Below are 19,605 nucleotides of genomic sequence, written 5' to 3' on the forward strand. Positions count from 1 at the left end.
CCTTATTCAACCTCCCAACACACTTAAAACGGTTCCCTCCCACATACCTCAAAACTCAATTTCAGCTCAAAAATCAATTTCGGCAGAACAACAATGAAGGAAATCACAGCAGAACAATCTCCCAATAATGGAACGAACAAAATAAAGTAAAATCGGACAGCGAAATCACTCATTCATGTACATGGTCAACAAGATACAGTGCTGGTGTTCAGGAATCAACGGAAGAAAACCCATTCAACATGAAAAAACGTAGCCCTAACCCCACGAAACAGTGGAAAAATTGAACTTACCTCGAGCGATTTCGAACGGAGACGGAGCGGGAGAAGACGACTTACGCAAACGGAAAAAGGAGAAAACGAACGGAGAAGGAGAAGACAAACGGCGACTGAAAACGGAGAGAAATGAGGAAAGTTAGAACGGTTCAATTTTTTGAACGAAGGGTACTATAGTAATTTCACTACCTATAAAAATTAATTTAATATTCAAGTGGGTCATTAGGCCACAATAAAAGGTTATTTGAGCATTTCAAAAGTTTTTGGAGGTCATTTGAGCCAATTTCCCCTAGATTTTGGAGCTCCTGCTTTGCGTTCATGGGAGGGCTACATGAGGAAGAAGAAGTTGCCACTGAGGATGTCGTAGTTTCGGTAAATTTCCATTCGAATTTTGTAATCCCGAGGTTGCACTCCTAAATCCTAGGGCTCCTTAGAATTATTGCTGTATAGTTGAACATGTTTTTTTAAATGTTCTACACAAATTGTTGTTTGTTTTTATACATAGAAGCTAGAAATTGGATAGTCAAGGGCATTTCGAGACGGAGAAGTTGGACGAAAAAATGGGAGACGAAGTGGAGAACAGGCAGCAGCGGCGGCGGCGTCTGATCCTCGAAAATTTCTTAACCCGCGAAGAATGCAGGGAACTGGAGTTCATCCATAAGAGCTGCTGTACGGTGGGTTATAGACCCAGCGTCTTCTCCACCACACTTTTGCATCTTGTAGCCACTAATTCTGCTCATTTGATCATGCCTTTCGTTCCGATCAGAGGTAAAACCGCCTCTTTCTCGATTTGCACCATTTGTTCCTTTTTCGTGATTTCTATGTTTAATTTTAATCTGACTTCAGTTTTGTGACAGAGAGGTTGAAGGAGAAGGCGGAGGAATTCTTTGGCTGTGAATATGAACTCTTCGTCGAGTTCACTGGCTTGATCAGGTTCTCCTCCTTCCTTCTATGTGTAAATCAAGCAATATATGAAATTACTGCTTCATATGGGGTCTTCTTTGGTGCACCAAATCTGAACGGTACTTTTATTATCTGTTTTCCCGAGTCATTTTCAAGTTTGTGGATCTTCTTGAAGATAGACGCATTTGCTGTTGATTCATTAGGCACCCAACGAATTCAGTTGCACCAAATAGTTCTTACTTTAATATTTGTTTTCTGAAACTCTGGCTAGCCATTGGAGCTTTAGTGGTCGCAAGTGCAGGACCAAGGGAAACGAGTTTTGAGTGAAATGAAGGCTTTAGAAGCTATATATTTGATGGGATATAGTTTATGGCAACCGTCTTCTTGTTCTATTATGCCTTACATTGCTTGTTTACCCTCAGTTCTCCATACAAAATATCTGATACTCTTGGGCTCATGTGTGAGAATTTTCTAGCAAGTTGCTGTTCTGATTGACTGGTTAGGTGCTGCAGCATAAGTTATTGTGTACGCCATATTATTGGCTAAATTTTTTTTAGTGAGAAACAAAATAAAGGTACAAAGAGAGGTTGATAAGGTTTCCAGCCAGCTAACTATACACAAAAACCTTCCAATTCATAGCAATATCAGAAGGGGATAATTCAAAAAGTTCTTGTCCAGAAAACACTTAGGATAAGCCTGAGAAATTGAAACCTAAAACTAAGAAAAACCTCTATGCTTCACTAAAAAATGTCTTCTTGTTCTTTCTTTCTTACCACAATTTTGAAAGAATAGCCTTCGTCTTGTTCTTTCATAACACTTAACTTTCTACTTTGAGGGTCTTACCAAAAAATGTTTCTACTTAAGAGGGCAAATCACCAAGGAAATTGTAAATAGGCTTCGTCATGTTCTTTCATAACACTCAACTTTCTACTTTTGGGGTCTTATCAAAAAACGTTTCTACTAAGAGGGCAAACCACGAAGGAAATTTTGCAAATAGGTCTCTCTCTCTTTTAGTAAGAAACAAAAACGTATCTTAAAAAGAAATAGCAAATCCTTGGGACTTGGGGTCAAAGAACTACGAAAGAAGAGTCCTCCATCAAAAAGGTCTCTCAAATCCTAGGGGCTTGGTTGGTTCCGCTTTGCAGCAGTTTTGAGGGTTGAGATATAATAGTTTTTGTGTCTTCTCTTGGTGGAGGGAGGTTCTAGGACCCTATGAATAAACAAATGATTTAACTTCTATTGTTTATAGTTTCCTGTTTGGGTTAATCTAGGATCCCAAACCCGATAGATAAGTGAAGGTTATATTTCCTTCGGTTTAACTAAATCTAAGCCGCTAGGCCCTATTGGCTTCTCAGGGTAGTTTTTCCCCAAGTCAATTGGGATAGGCTCAAAGTTAAGTAGGTAAAGAAATTCTCTATGATTTATCTAAGGTCATGTTTGTTACGTTCATTCAAAAAAGGACGGGGGTTGAAGTGTAAAATCAAATTATGTAAATGAAGGATACCTTGTTTTTTCAAAGGAGGGAGGCTTACTCTTTTTCAAGCTATTTTATTGAGTACGTGCCTATTTCTCCTCTCTTTTTGAACCGCCAATTGCAATTCGGCGAAACTCTAAAGTAGTTTATGGAATACTGTAGTTTTATATCGAAAAGAGAGTTAGTTATTATAAGAAGTATAGCGCTCTCAAAAAAATGCCTCCCCCTCTCCCTATCGCTACCGTCACCACCCTCTCCACCACCACCCCCATCCTCCCCTCACCGCTGACTCCATGCCATCCCTGAGGTATCCCACCGGTAACCATGACCGACAAACCAGCGCCCTCCCTTCGCTCTGCTTTGATAGACAGAAAGCACTTCTCAGTGGAACTGGACCATAGATATCGAGGATCCCGTATCAAAATCACAGAAACCTCAAAAGACAAGGCTTTCTTCATCTCCATTCATTGGTCCTCTGTTTCATGGTTAGCCTCTTGCTTTTCTTCCTTATTATCTGCCCCAATCAACCAACGGTTCTTTAGAGAGACCAGGATCGACGACCAAACCTTATGGATAGAAAAATCATCTAACAGAAAAGGCACCATTGCTGAAATTGCAAGACTTGATAACAACGGGAGCATCAACAAAATATTGGTTCCGGTTGGTGAAGAAAGGAGGGGCTGGCTCACCTTTTTTAACCTCCTTAAAGACTTCACAGAATCACACCAAACACACAAACAGATAAAGTTAATCACCAACCCTACCTGCTGCTCGCCATCAACAAATGCTTTCATCCTCGTACTGTGATGCTGTAAAATCTTCCACAGCCACCACTATGGTCTCGAAAAGGATCATTGCTGCCCCCATCAAGCCATCGGTTACGAAAGTCGCTTCACCCACACCCTACCCACATGCTAATCCGAACCTAGATTCATCAATTATTGTTTACAGAAGGAATTTCCATGATGACTGGTTCAAAATCATGAGAGCCCTTCGAGAGCATATCAGTTATTTTTGCTCCATTAATCCATTTGCTGCTGATAGAGCTCTTCTAAGATGTGAAGGAAGCGAACAAGCAACGATCCTAACCAACATGAAAGGTTGGTATAAGGTGGGTAGCTTTGATCTCAGATTTGCCCCCTGGGACAGCAAGTCCTCCTACAAAGACCCGATGGTCCCTTCCTATGGGGGATGGATAAAAATTAGATCTTTGCCTCTAGACCGGTGGAATGATGACACCCTTAGACACATTGGAAACTGCTGCGGTGGCTTCATAGAAATTGCCAAGAAGACCCTCTCCCGAATGGACCTTTTGGATGCATCGATAAGAGTGGAAACGAACTCTACGGGTTTTATCCCAGCAAAAGTTTCTCTACCCACGGGGGATCAAGATGGTTGCGAGGTCTTCATTGACCCTTTTTTTTCCGGTGACACCTATATAGGTTTTTTGGCCGGAATCCATGGTGATCGGCCGCTGGAAGCCCCTGCAAAGTGCCTGTTTTCGAAGGGAGATGGTCTCCTTGGACCGTACCCTCGAGCTTTTCCCCTTGTCAAAAGCAGCGGTTGTGTCGCTGAACCGAAACAGAGGTCTACTCACCTTACCATAGGCTGTGATGCAGAACAGGAACAGAGGTTTACTCTTGTTGACTTGTCTGATGCTATTATTGATCCTGATACTCTATCCATAGCCCCTGTTTCCTCGGATTTGGGGAAATGTGTCCTTAACTCAAAAGGGAAAGAACCGCTTTTCGAGGATCACATGTTGTCCCATTGCCCAAACCCAAACCCTGCTTTTTTGCCCACTGACACTGTACCTCTGTGCATTGATAGACCACACACTCATTACCCCTCCGCTTCACCTCCTCCCAACCAAAAAACCCCCTGCTCCCCTCTTCCCGAACCTAGCCAGATTATCCACAAACCCAAAAAAGCCGTTGAGTTAAAGACAAAGAAGACTTTCCTCATTTCTGGCACAAAGTACTGCACCAACTCCCTCCCCTCAGAACCCGATTCTGAAAACCATCTTTCCAGTCCTTACCCATCCTCACACGCCTCCCTGCAACAATCCTCTCCCCCCTCTCTCCCACTAACAGACACTCGCCTCTTAATAGCCCCCTGCTACCTCTGACCACCTAGCTTTGCAATTTTTCTCGGAAGAACAGGCTGCTCTTTCTCCCTCTCCCTCATTCTATTTTGACCCCTCTATCCATCCCTCAGTTTACCTGCAACCAGTGGTCCCGTGGCTGAGAAAGATAGGGCTGGGCATTCTCCCCCTGCCCAACAAGACTCCAAAGCTTAACAAAGAGACGAAGAAACAGAACAAATACGCAAGGGAGCTCACAAGCCTATACTCATCCATTAATTATGATGGACCATCTTCATCATCCATTCATTGGTGGGACCTCTACCACTATATGAATGTTTTATCATGGAATGTCAGGGGTATTGGCTCAAAGGAGAAACGAGCCCAAATCAAAAGCTTCATTCTTCACCACAATCCATCCATAGTGATTCTCCAAGAAACAAAGATCGAAACTGTCGACCGTTTTCTTATCAAAACCCTATGGAGCTCAAGGAACATAGGCTGGGCTTACAAAGGATCGATGGGTTCTTCTGGAGGTATTATCATTCTATGGAACAATCCCTCTTTCTCTGTATCTGATATTTCCATTGGACTTTATTCCCTCACCATCAGATTCTCTCTATCGGATGGCTTTTACTTCTGGCTCACCGGGATCTATGGACCATCGGGGGCGAGAGACAGACACCTATCTTGGGAGGAACTCCATGACCTAACCGCCCGATTCTCTGACCATTGGCTCCTGGGGGGAGATTTTAATGTCACCAGATGGTCACACGAAAAACCATCCATCGAAGGCCCACCCGTAGCATGCACCTTTTCAATGAATTCATAGCAGATGCCAATCTCAGTGACCTCCCTCTTTCCAACGGCCTTTACACCTGGTCCAACATGAGGGAGTCTCCTTATCACTCTCTCATTGACAGGTTTTTATGTTCGGAAGCTTTTCTCAATCACTTCCCTAACGCCTTGGTCAAACGTTTGGATAGGGAATTATCAGATCACTATCCCATTCAGGTCTCTTTAGGTATCAACAAATGGGGTCCAGCACCCTTTCGGTTTGAAAACATGTGGATGCAGCACCCCTCTTTCTCATCTATGCTGGAACTATGGTGGATTTTGAAGCCACTGACTGGTTGGCCAGGCCATGGCTTCATCCAGAAACCAAAGAGCCTTAAAGCTACTGTCCGATTATGGAAGAAAGAAACCTTTGGCTGCATTCATCGACAACGTGAACAGTGCCTAATTAACCTAGCTTCCTTGGATGCAGAAGAAGAGAGAGGAACTATCCAACAGGAACAGATTGCTAATCGGACAGCTTTGAAAGCTCAGCTCCTGTCTTTGGCTGTGAAAGAAGAAGCCCATTGGCGACAAAGATGTAAGACGAAATGGCTGACAGAAGGGGATGTAAACTCGAGTTTCTTCCATCGATTGGTGGCTGCTCGGAGACGGCGAAGTACGATTGTAGAGGTGCTTTCCCGAGAGGGTCGTAGTTTGACAGAGGATAGGGACATTGAGCAGGAATTTCTGTCATTCTATGAAGATCTCTACACAAAGAAGCCTGGTTATAGATTCCTCCCTCACCCCCTAAATTGGGACCCCATCTCTCCCCAGCAAAGAGACCTCCTTGAATTGCCCTTTACAGAAACAGAAATATGGGCCACCGTGAAAGATTTAGGACACAACAAATCGCCGGGTCCAGACGGATTTACAGCAGAATTCTACAAAAAAATATTGGAACATTCTAAAAGAAGATATTCTTAGAGTGTTCCAAGATTTTTTTCAGAAGGGCATCATAAATGCTAGCCTCAACGAGACCTACATCTGTTTAATACCAAAAAAAGCTGATGCACGAACGGTTAGCGACTTCCGTCCCATAAGTTTGATCTCTTGTATGTACAAGATCATCGCTAGAGTCCTCTCCGAGAGACTCAAGAAGGTTCTTCCATCTACCATTTCTCCTCAGCAATCAGCTTTTGTGGCTGGCCGACAAATCCTAGACGCCTCTCTTATAGCAAATGAACTCATTGATGAATACTTGAGGAAAAAAGGAAAAAGGAGTAGTGATAAAGTTAGACATTGAAAAGGCTTTCGATAAGGTGGATTGAGACTTTTTAGAGGGGATCTTAGTAGCAAAAGGCTTTGGAAACCGTTGGCGAAAGTGGATTCGAGGTTGCATCTCTTCCACAAACTTCTCTATCATCATTAATGGTAAGCCTAGAGGTAAAATCAGGGCCTCCCGGGGCCTTAGACAGGGCGATCCCCTCTCCCCTTTCCTTTTCATCCTTCTTGTTGACTGTTTTAGTAGACTTCTCTCCCGTGCAGCAGCATCTAATCTGACCAAAGGCTTCTTGGTGGGTCATTCCCAATTGGAGATTCATCATCTTCAATTTGCTGATGACACTATCTTGTTCTCATCCCCAGACAATGAACAGCTGACAAACCTTTTTTGCACCATCAAATCCTTTGAAGAGGCTTTTGGTTTGAATTCTAATCTCCTAAAGATCGAACTGCTGGGTGTCAACTTGACAGATACAGATATTGATATATTGTCCAACCGATTTGACTGTAAAAAAGGATCATGGCCAAATTCTTACCTTGGTCTCCCCTTAAATGGGAAGCCAAAAACAGTTTCTTTTTGGGATCCCATTATCGAAAAGATGAAGAAAAAGGTTAGCTCTTGGGCTAGCTCCCCCATTTCTAAAGGTGGACGGCTCACTCTCCTACAAGCATCTTTATCCAACCTCCCAATTTATTACCTATCCTTATTCGCCATCCCAACTAAGGTCGCGAAAGAGGTTGAGAAAGTCATGAGGAATTTCTTTTGGAAAGGGAGTAACAACAATCAGGGACAAAATCTGGTTCGATGGGATAGGATCACCCATCCCATTGAAGATGGAGGCCTTGGCATCACCAAAATTAAGGACAAAAACAAAGCTCTATTAGCAAAATGGATCTGGAGGTATTATACAGAAGAGTCGGCTCTTTGGAGACAGGTCATTGAAGCCAAATATGGACTGCTCAATAGGCTCAACAGCTCCCTTCACCATTCACTTGCTTCTGCCCGTGGCCCTTGGAAATCTATTTTACAGCAGAAACATCTGATCTTTGACAGAAGCTGCTTCAAGATAGGAGATGGATCCAAAACTATCTTCTGGAAAGATAGTTGGCTTGACCCTGGACCCTTATGTTCTGCCTTTCCCCTTCTTTTTGCTCTACACTCTAGCAAAGAGGCCTTGGTTAAGGACTTGTGGTCGGTATCCACAAACACGTGGAATCTTTGCTATAGACGGAATCTCAAAGATACAGAAATCCAAGAGTTTATAGAACTTAACAATCTGCTGTCCCCCATCCACATCAACAAGGAAGGTGATAAAATTGTTTGGAAGTTGGAACCATCTGGCCTTTTCTCTGTCAACTCCCTCCTTCAAGACCTACGCACCTCACCAACTATGCAGGAGGAAGCCCTGCTCTACAAATCGATCTGGAAGGATCATTACCCAAAAAAGATCAAAGTCTTTTTATGGGAGGTCAGTATGAATGCTCTAAATACCCATGACGAGCTCCAAAGAAAGATGCCGAATTTGTGTCTCTCCCCACACTGGTGAGTGCTTTGTAAGAAGCATGAAGAATCCTTGGGGCACATTCTTGTTTCATGTACATACACCACAAAGCTTTGGGAGAACCTTCTTTCATCTTTTGGCTGGTCTTTAATCCTTCACACAGATCCTCACTCTCTTCTATCCTCAACACTAGTGGAACCCCCCTTCAACAGTGAAGCAAAAACCCTGTGGAAACATTTTGTTAGGGCTCTGCTGTGGTCGACTTGGTTGGAAAGAAACCGCCGGATTTTCCATGGAAGGGAGCTACCTACTTGCAGTCTTTTTGAATCTATAGTGACTTTGGTTGTATCATGGTGCAAATGTTCCCCCATCTTTAAGCACTATAGCTTTGTCTCTCTTTTAACAAATTGGAGAGCCTTTTTGTAACACCATTGGTTTGGGACCTTCCCCTTTTGTACTTCCTTTCTATTTCATTACATTAATGAAATTTGTTTCTTCTCAAACAAAAAAAAACTTTCTAATGTTCATTTAATCTTTATGTGAAGGATGAATAAACCACCACTCAACACCACTCAACCCAAAGGCTTGAGCTGATGGTTGGGTAAATTTAATTCATATATGGATATCTCAACACTACCATCCACTTGTGGGCTTGGATAATTGTACAGGGCCGAACAAGTGGAAATCATTATTCATGGGGAGGAAATAACAATGCAGAGGTTTGTCAAAGTGAGCATAGCTCTGCAGTAATTGACATATATCTCCAACCAAGAGGTCGTGAGTTCGAACCCCCACGCCCACATGTTGTACTAAAAAAATAAATAAATAATAACGTAGGGGTTCGAACACATGACCGATCTTTCGCTTTGATACTATGTTAAGGATGGATAAACCACCACTCGACCCAAAAGTTTAAGCTAATGAGTTGGGTAAATTTATTTCATATATGGATATCTCAATACTTTATCAAAACTATTACTTGATTCTCTATTTAAGAATATTTAGAAAACGAAAATGAGTAAAATATTCAATAAGCAATATATGTGATCATCATAATTTTCATTGACTAATATTTTCAAATACTAGAGTGCAAAGGGGCATCCTTTTATAGCCATTCAAAACAAGAACATATATTTGTTGCCTATTGACAAAATGAGATAGCCATTCAAAACAAGAACATATATTTGTTGCCTATTGACAAAATGATGCGCACTGGGTTATTGAAATAGGAAATAAGTACAACTAAGGGAGACTTGAGCGCTCCCTGACTCTCCCAAGGTTCTTGAGAACATGAAAATACTCAAAAACATACCTATGGTGTCAAGCACCCCCTTTAAATACTCTCTCTTGCCACACTCACAGTCACACGTCAGCCCACATTAGTGTAAATACTCTGGTCCTGCAATAATAATTGGGTGGTTGGGGCCTTAAGGAATAACCTTTAGGTCTTGGGTTCAAGCTACATGGGACGCAACTTCCACCAAGCGATGACTCCTTGCATATGTACGGGTATGGGGACAATGCACATACCCTCCAAGCTAAGAAACATGGACACATATTTTTGGGTGAAGTATCTGTGTCGGACACGTGTCAAACACGCATTTTGGCGTGTCTGTTTTTTTTTTTTAATCGGACACGGCTAGGACACTGCCAGGACATGGCCTGGACACGGCTTGGGAGGTTTTCTGGCCCAAATAGAAAGGCCCAATGCCCATGAGTAATTTAAAAAAAACAAATAAATGATAAAAACCTAATATCCACCCACGATAACAAAAACACACCACCCCTCTCCCACGAAGCCGCCGCCGCCCACCCTTGCTGCCGCCACCGAGCCCCTGCCTCTGTTTTTCTTTTTTTTTTTCAAGTAAACTCCCCTATCTCTGTTTTTCTTTTTTTTTCTTAGGTAAACTCCCCTGCCTCTGTTTTTCATTTTTCTTTGGTAAACTCTAATAAAAACAATCCTCTTTTACGTCCCTTCCTTCTTTGTTTTGTCACTACATTGGTCATTTGGAACTTTGTTTTGGAACTTTTGTTGAAAGATGTAATTGACTTCATATTTATGCATTTTATTGTATTTAGCATTTTTTGTGTTAAATTTACATATATCCTAAAAAATATTTAAAAAAAAAAACGTATCCCCAACGTGTCTGTGTCCTAATTTTTTAGGAATTGACGTATCGCCGTGTCCTATCGTGTCCGTGTCCGTGTCCTGTATCCGTGTCCGTGCTTCTTAGCCTCCAAGTATAGGGGTATAAAGGTCAAAGGGCCGTCGACTCCTGGGTAATAAAAATAAAAAATAATAATAATAATTAGACTCGCCCCTCCCTTTATTCTTGAGCACTAGGGGCATATAACAAAACCAACTAAACAATTAATCAACAGAACATAAATGTGAGTGATCACTCACAAACTACATTGCATTTTGAAGAAGGTATCGCACAATTGGAGCTGGTTCTTTGAGATGTTCGATGTTTCTTGGGTCCGCCATAGAGATTGGGGGGCTATGAGGAGGAAGTGCTTTTGTCTTCTCCGTTTCGCGAGAAAAAGAGGTTTTTGTGGCAGGCTTGTTTCTTTGCGATTTTGTGGTGAATTTGGTTGGAAAGGAACAACAAAATTTTTAGGGGAGTGGAGAGAGAGAGCGAGGTAGTTTGGGACCTCATTAGAGTTGATGTTTCTTTATGGGGCTCTCTTTCGAAGTTGTTTTGTAATTATCAGTTAGGTCATATTCTTTTGGATTGGTGACCCTTCCTTACCTAGGACTTCCCTCGCCGGGCTTTTATTTTTTGTATGCCTATGTGTTTGTTCTCTTTTTCATTTATCCCAATGAAAAGTACAGTTTCCTAAAAAAAAAAAAAGAAAGGGAGAATGTATTGCACAATTATGCCCTCTTCCAGTCAAGCCAAACAGTCCTGTCCAATTAAATTCTTTTGTAACTACGGGTTATCTATGATTCTTTTGGATTGAAAAACTTTGATTCATTATTTTTTTTTTGTTGGGAGGGGGCTTTCTCATCCCCTGACAGGGGCTGTTCTTTTGTTCTTGGTGAATATATTTCTTGTCTCTCACCCAAAAACAAAAAATTTAGGCTACCGCATAGAAATCATGCACTTCCAAAAGAAAACTATAAGTAGTCAATGAAACTATAAAAGAAAAAAAAAATTGAAATAGAGCATATACTTTAAGTAACCAATCCAATTTAAAAATTTGATAAATTTATTAAAATAGATAATACATAATTTATAATAATATTCTTAATGCAGGAATTATTTACCTAAAATGGAGGTTAAGAATCTCCGACAAATCCTTGACTTCCTAAAACCCTAAACATATCAAACTTATAAATCCTGAAAACCTATAATTATTATTCAAGCTATCAGTTCTCTTTTTTAATTTATAAAAATTATACAAAATCATAAAATTTCAATGACAAGACCTGAATACTTGAATTGATCCTTACAACCCAATAAAAAGCATGTAGTTTAAACATAAAATAAAAAAAAAATTAAAATTTTGCTTAATAGTTTGTAACATAAGTCGGTTCTTACAAATATAATTTAGTGCTTAAAATAACTAACAATTAATACTATTTTCTTTGGAATATTTGGGCAGAATGCAATGAGAGGAATTTCCGAGACTGCTATAAAAATCCTAGTGAGTTTTGGGATTCACTCTGTTGTGTTTTCTCTTTTTGCCTCTCTTTGGAGTTCTAGTGGGAGTGTTCCTTTTTTATTTCCCGACAATCTCATTTGGAATTCTTGTATATATATATATCTTCAGTGAAATATATATATATATATATATATATTTTGTGAACTATATTTAGAATACTTTATTTGATTTACTTTTCTAAAAAAACTTTAGTGTAGTAGAATCTGTATTTTTCTTCTAATATTCTGTCATAATTCAGCTGGACGAGAGGGGCAAGCATTGGATGGCATAGTGATGATAACAGGCCCTATTTAAAACAACGTGAATTTACAGTATGTGGACTAATCTTTCCTGGGAAAGTAGACGCCATTCTTGCTATTCCTTTGATAGCTTATTCTTCCATTTCAATTGTAGTTTCATCTCCTTTTTATACTAATTTGTTTCTTTTATAATATTTTCTTTCTTGGGGTTTTTCATTTCCTTTTTATGATTCCTGTACTTTCTCCCTGCAATTCATTTGTTATTTCTGTTCTATCATTACAGTACTCTAGCTGATAGCTATCTTCATATTTTTGGCAAAAGGCAGTGTGTTACTTGAATAGTTATGGAGTAGATTTCAGAGGTGGGCTGTTTCACTTTCAGGACGGGGAACCAAAATCTATCTCTCCTTTTTGTGGAGTAAGTTGTTAGATTAAAGTTGTTTACCTCTTTAATTTATCTTGTTCATATAGTATTGATGGTACACACGTCACTTTTTTGCGAAGGATACACATGTCAAATCTGGTACATATGCTGCTTTGAACTCTGAAGGATGTGCTTTGTGCTCTTTTGAGCCTAGAAGTCTGCAATCTGCAGTCATTTATGGTAAATAGAAAAAAAAAAGTGGAGCTAAATCCTTCACAATTGGAATTGATGCCCTCATTTCATTGCTCTTCTTGGAGTTACCTTTCTAGTTATTTTAGTAATTATACTCCATTTGTAATTAATTCTAATTGTGGGGATATTTTATAGGAATGGTTGAGTTTCTTCTTTGATGTAAATAGAGAATGGTTGAGTAATGTGGAAAATGGCATGTTCTCTGATTTGTTGAATTTCGGTGGTAGGTTCTTCATTTATTCGTCTATATCAATTAAAAGTTGCTTCTTTTAAAAGAAATGCTCTTGAATAAATTAGTCCGACTAATTGGTGTGGTGGATTGTGTTTCCTAGTAGTTTGAAATAATGACCAATCAAGTATAGTTGATACTTGTTTCATTTTATCAGGATTGTGTGATGTACACAGCCGACAGCCACAACGTTCATTCTGTAGATGAGGTATGTCCAAGCACTCTGACCCTCTGAATGTGCATGTGAAATCATTGTACAAATGATTAACATCAAGTCTCCCCAATGCTAAGTATTGGCTCTGCAAAAAGAGTTTGCATCCGCAGAAATCAGTCTATACTTTAAACATAATGTAATAGTTTTACATACATTCACGATTTCTCGGCCTTTTGACTAAGATCAAGCGTATTATCTGTTCTTATCAGTTTAATATCTGATACGTGGGCCATTGGTCCACATGATATTAAAATTATTTGTCTAGGGGTGGGCCCACCACAATAGCTTGCTATTGGGGTCCGCATCGCCTGGGCCTTACACTACAGCTCAGATCCGGTGCACCCCTCCCAAAAAAAAAAAAAAACGAAACATTCACGATTTCAGTTACCACTATAATTTTAAGACATCAATTGGATGTACATTTAAGACCTTGTCTTATAGTTCCTTGTTAAGAACTATAAGTGTATCTGGAACAGATCTTAATTCTTAGTTTCTTTACATCGAGGCAGCAAAAAAACCTGCCTTTTGTTCTTGACCCTTTCTGGATGTTGCTGCAAATGAGGCTAGCCTCGATGCCATGTAAAATCAATTGGCATATCAGGATGAGATTAAGATACAAAATTGCTGTTCATACAGACCTTTCTCTTTTTTAATACAGGCAATTGGGGATCGATGAATATCGCCCTAATTCTGGTTGGGAGATTCGAACTTTGATGGGTTCTTTAGACCATCTAGTCTTAATTAATTGAGTTGTTCCTATGAGTCATTTTCATGCAGTCCTGAATGTAGTTTTAACTTGTTGCATTTTAGATTTCATGTACTTGAAATAAATACTATTACAGATTCTGTTGAATTTTCATAAGCTTGTTTCTAGTGATAAACTTTATCTCTTAAGAAAATTCTTGCTAAGTAGTTAGCATTTAATCTATATGGGTTGACATAGATAGCGCATTAATACTTTCTTGCTGTTTTTTATTTATTTTTTCTTTTAAAATTTTTTCCCTCCTTTTGACTGGTAGATGAAAGATCATGGATATTGATTAATACTCTGACAGTTTTTTTTTTCTTTAAGAAACTAGTATTTCATTGAGGTGATTAATTCTCAAGAGAGTTGATAGTAGTCCTCTCTTAGGACAGTCTGTACTTCATCTTGCTCACCACTTGGTTTCCTTGGATAGATAACCAATGGAGAAAGGCTTACACTGACATTATGGTTCACCCGCGATAATTCCCATGATGAAGATGCAAAACTACTTTCCCTTCTTTCACAAAGCCATTTACATGATCGTTTTCCCAACTCATGTATACCTCTGCCACCGTCCTGTAATATGTATTGGTTTTCACCCGAAGAAGATCCAAATTTCAAGTTCGGTATTGATGTATGTTGGGCGAGACTGCATGCGCTCGGATACGACATTTATTTTCCTCGGGACTATGATTTGTCAGATTATCCAAAATTATTCTCAGACTACGTGCAATTAGTACGGAAAAAGAAGATATTCTTTCAGGAATTTTATAACATTTTGCATGCGCTTCAGGTATCCCTTTAAAATCACCCTTGAACATTATTCCCCCTTATATAGGAGGAACTGGTCGTTTTTTGCATGACGAGAAAGAAATTATCATTTTGCAATTATCATATACTACTATGATTATTTTGATTAGTTTTATATAGTTCCCATTGAAAGACTCTTCCAAAACTAAAAGTAATTCGCTTTACCTACTCATGCTTAAACAGGTAGTGCAGTTTATGTGTTGGAAAGGCAAAGAACTAGATTCTACTAACTTCAAGGGGAATTCAAGCTATGCAGTATATTTATCTCCAAAGGGGAATGCGGGAGTCAGTTACTTTAAGTCCGAGTTTTCGAAGAATGCTGTACTAGCCAAGTCAGTCTTCTCGTCTGCTAGTTCCGATGAAAAGGAGAAGCAACCCTGGTTGGGGTGGGCTAAGCTTGCTACTGCTGTAGCAGCTTGGGAAGATTATGCTTCCAATTTAAGGACAGAACTCCTTAGGAGCTTGCCCCATTGGAGAACCAATCAATCCATGTACAGAGTTTCACTCGGTAGTTGAATCCAACACTTGTGAGAAAGCGGCATCTTAAATCCAGAAGTAGCTCAACTTCAAGGTTAGTTCTGAGCCTTTGTATAGTTAACTAGATTTTACATTTTTCTAGTGTATAATCATCAATTTTGATTGGAGGTCTTTTGTTTGACTTCTCCTTTCCGGCTTAGGGTCGTTTCGTCCTTATACCCTTTATGTTGTTAAAAGGACTACGTTTTACTCGTATGACAACTTGAAATATAGAGAGGAGTCATTTAATAGAAAAGTCTTATATTTTAATCTAAGTTGATTAGTGATGGATGGATCAAAACATTTTGTAGAACAATCTGGTAGTTAACATGATCTATGATTCGGGTTTTGCGAACATATGAGTTGCTTTGGAGTTGCAAGTGGCATTAGATAGGCTTATGTCTTATGTTGAACTTGAGTTGGGTTTTTTGTGGGTCATTTTAGATTTTCGTGGGTTCATTTGATTACGAAGCTTGTCACATTTGATTTGAGGTTATAATTGTGTCAAACGTGCTACATAAGATCAATCCAACTTGCACCGTTGACCATGTTTAATGTCATTTTCTTTTGCTCTCATAGCCAAAGGGACTGAGTTTAGACATCGACAGTAGGGTAGGATGAAAGTCTTTTGCACCATGGTTTGGACATCGATTTGATTTGGATGAAAGTGTTGTTAACCATTGCTTTTTGGTAGTTCATTTCATGTTTTCTTGACTTAGGCCATACCAAACTAGTAAATTTGAATTTTATAACGAAAATGTATTTGGTGGTTGGGCGGGAGGATAGAAATCTTCGTAGAGTTCACGGCCAAACCCACCACCTCGAATTCGAACCGCTACAAATCCTTCGAAACATGCCTGCTTCTCTTGCGCCATCAGTATATCTGCTAAAGATGTGGAAACTGAACCTTCCCATATTGTTGAACAGGGCATTCCAAGTGATATTTATTATGTGGTCCTGATTTAACAGAAGCATTCTTAAAGCTGTCCAAGTTAAAGTTGATCGTTAAATCACATGAATGTCCAAATTCAAGGGATGGTAAGATCGATTTCGATTAGGGGTGAGCATAGGAGACTGAAAAACCAATCCGACTGAACCGGTTTTATTAAAATTTTGGTCGGAATCGGTTTTACGTAAAAAAAAACTGAGATATAGTCGGTCGGTTTGGTCGGAAAAGTGATTTCTGACCGACCGACTTGTTATTATTAGTCCCATTTCCCTTTTTTTTAAATTTGTTTTTTATTTTATATTTTCCTCTCTTTTGTTTCTCTCCTCTCCTCCCCTCTCCATTTCTCTTCTTCTTTCTCCTTCGTTCTTTTCTTTCTTCTTCCCAGCGGCGCATCTACTCAAGGACTCTCCTCTTCTTCGTCTTCTCATTTTCTAGTTCTCACCGTGCATCCACTCCGTCGTCGTTCTACGACCTGTGCGTGCCCCTCCCCATTTTTTTTTTGTTTTTCTAAAGTGTCGGTTTTCCGACAAAATCGATGGACCGAACCGATAGTCGGTCGGCTGGCGTAAGAATGGTTAAAAAAACCGTCGGTTTCTAGATTTGGAAACCGACTATATCGATTTTCGGCATCGGGGTTGGTCAAAAACCGATACTGACCGATCGATGCTCACCCATAATTTCGATGATATGATAATGGGTTATAGCAATTAGAAGATCATGATAGAGAATCAGAAAAATTATATACTCTATTTAACACTTAAAATTTCCCACCGGAAGAGTTACAATTATGAGGGATCATATGCCACTTTGAAGCCTCCAAAACTTCATCATTCCATACAAATAAAGCCGTAGATAAACCCAAGGTAGTCAAGGACATGATGTGGATTTAGACTTGACATTAATGCATCCCAATTAGTTATGCATCCTAAATCTAACTCTATATCTAACTCTATGAACAACCTCTTATGAGTGTAAGATTTCAAATCTAATATCAATCAATCCATGGCTAGTAGATTAAAGACATTAAGTATAGAGATATATAAATATAATATTTATAATCATTCAATCAAGAGAATGAAACAATCGATCCATAAAGTTCAATGGCTACATCAATCACTAAAACCAAGGAACTTAGCTACTCATACTAAATAAGCAATAAAATCCAAAAGAAAGTTGCATTACAAAACAAGAAAAATCAAGAGAAAGGAGAAAAATTAATTTTCATGTGTTGATTAATCGTCTTCGAGCCAATCTCCACGATTCCGAGTCTAAGCTCCTTGATGCTCGATGCTCATTTTCTCTCTATTTTCAAGTTATCTCATGTCTCTCCCCCAAAAGTGTGTCAAAAGTTCCCAATGACTGTTGAAAAATCTAAATTACAAGGGAAACAATCGCGATAGTGCCATGGTGCTGCAAGGTGGGTAGAAGAGAAGTTCGAAGCGCCACGGGGTTGTGGTTGGCGCATAGGCGTTGCCCTCTCGGGTCAAAAACCAACTTCTATTGTTTTATGGTGCAAGTGTTGTAATGCATTCTTTACTCGCTCATACTATGATTTCCATCTCAATTTGATCAATTTATGTCTTGTTTTCTCTCGATTATTCGTTTCTGCAAAATATATTATGTGTTTAAATATTTTATAAAGAAAAAAAACTAACAAATAATTTCAATATAAATTGTTATACCTCCTATTAAATGTGTACATGAGAAAGACTTGTATCTCTTAATCTCATACAATTATTGATGAAGGGTTAATTATTTTTATTATCCAATAATCTCTTTCCCCAATCCCTTCAATCCTGCATTTGTCAGATCTCCTTTTTCCATTAAATTCTCAGCCAAAATCCTTAGATCCACCGCCTTTCTCACTTTCAAGCCGTAATCCTAGCCGAGCTTGTTGACGTCTCGCGGATTCCAACTCCTATGAAGGGGAAGGACTCGTCGTCAAAGTAATCGAACAGACGGGGATTTTGGAGGCGTGAATGAGTTGAAAAATGAGGCATTGGTGATCAGAGCAGAGTTACAATGTGGTGACAGGATTTTCGTAAGGGCGATTGGGGATTGGGGATTGGGGTTAGGGAAGGCGGAGGAGTGAAGAAAGAGAAAGAGAGGAGAGAGAATAAGAAATGGGAAAAAATCACATCTAATTTAAAGATTAAATAAATATTAAAATTTTCAAATGACATGTGAGCTTTCCGTTAGTGACATTAACGGAAGTTTGACTCCGTGTGCCTTTTAGAATTATTTTCTAAATGCCGGGGATCAAATAATCGCTTTTTGAAACTTAGGAATCAAATAGAAACTGAATCTCAAACTAAGGGATTAAAAATGTATTTTACCCGAAATTTTAATAGAAAAGTTGAAATCATTTGTTTTAACCAAAAAATTGATTAAAACATTAAAATCTTTAAGAACAATCGAAGATAGTTGGTGATCCTGCAAAACAAGGAGATAGCATTTCGAAGCTCTTGTCAGTACTGGATTCTCAAATGCAAAATCTAAAAAATAGAAATGTTTGTGTACCTACATGTAATCTTTAGGTATTTATTTGAAAAGCTAGATAATAGTTGAGGTCAGGAACGTGAAATATGCTTTGAGGTAGAGATACAGTTAAACGGTTACCATTCGAATGTTTGAGATTTGGTTTGGTAACCATGTTGTAGAGCAGTTCAAAATTCGATAGTTCAACTGTCACTATTTCTGAACTTACCTCGTGGTAATTACGCGCGAAATCAGATTGTCGACCTGATGATGATATGTCTTCTAGTGAAATTCGCATTCATCATGGGTAACGATATAATTTTCAGTTGGTCTCTTCATAAACAGCTAGACTCGAGACAAAAGTGAAAATATTTATAATGTTAGATATTTTAAGAATTAGATCTCAAAATCGACTAGTTATGTACTTGTCACCGAGATTATTGAAAGCAACTTTATTCATTCAAAAAAATAGAAATTCTTTTGGAATTACCGGCAACTGCAGCAAGAGAATAATAGAAGCAACTTCCTTCTATGGCAGAATCTAGTCCTTCCAATATAAGTTGTTTGATTATCTCATGGTAGCAAAACCTTGTCCATCTATGTTTCTTTCTCAGACTGATGGAGGCACCAGTGCTAAAAAGAAAATCTATAATAATCTTTAAAAGAGAGAGTTCATTCATTGAGAAAGTACAATTGCAAGTTCATTCGAAGATATCAATATTTATGTGTTCTGTCTCAAAACTAATTAACAACGAGAGGAGTAGTTCATGTCTATTACAAACTTTCGTAAGGTTCCTCGTTCTTTTCATTCCTTAACATCTCTTGTTCTTTCGGCTCATCAATTTTGA

At 39.1% G+C, this 19,605-nt stretch overlaps 1 protein-coding gene and 1 non-coding gene across 3 annotated transcripts; both read left to right on the forward strand.

The window, feature by feature from the left end:
* The first annotated feature begins 517 nt into the window (after positions 1 to 517).
* On the forward strand, positions 518 to 15,605 carry LOC111022327 (2-oxoglutarate (2OG) and Fe(II)-dependent oxygenase superfamily protein). 2 transcript variants are annotated; one of them, XM_022299499.2, is made up of 8 exons: positions 518 to 644; positions 778 to 1,040; positions 1,130 to 1,205; positions 12,200 to 12,272; positions 12,523 to 12,618; positions 13,203 to 13,253; positions 14,438 to 14,797; positions 14,998 to 15,605. In XM_022299499.2, exons 2-8 carry the CDS (start codon positions 833 to 835, stop codon positions 15,328 to 15,330), a joined length of 1,197 nt encoding a protein of 398 aa, XP_022155191.1. In that variant the 5' UTR covers positions 518 to 644; positions 778 to 832; the 3' UTR covers positions 15,331 to 15,605. The 2 variants fall into 2 exon arrangements, with proteins under 2 accessions (XP_022155191.1, XP_087973647.1); XM_088117521.1 differs by having other exon boundaries at positions 574 to 676.
* On the forward strand, positions 13,417 to 13,606 carry LOC148209185 (U2 spliceosomal RNA). The gene has a single exon (XR_015787524.1). It is a non-coding gene; the product is annotated as a U2 spliceosomal RNA (small nuclear RNA).
* Positions 15,606 to 19,605: the final 4,000 nt, after the last annotated feature.

The sequence above is a fragment of the Momordica charantia genome, assembly GCF_013281855.1.
Source record: "Momordica charantia cultivar OHB3-1 chromosome 9 unlocalized genomic scaffold, Mcharantia_2.0 BLBB01000009.1, whole genome shotgun sequence".
Classification (NCBI taxonomy): Eukaryota; Viridiplantae; Streptophyta; class Magnoliopsida; order Cucurbitales; family Cucurbitaceae; genus Momordica; species Momordica charantia.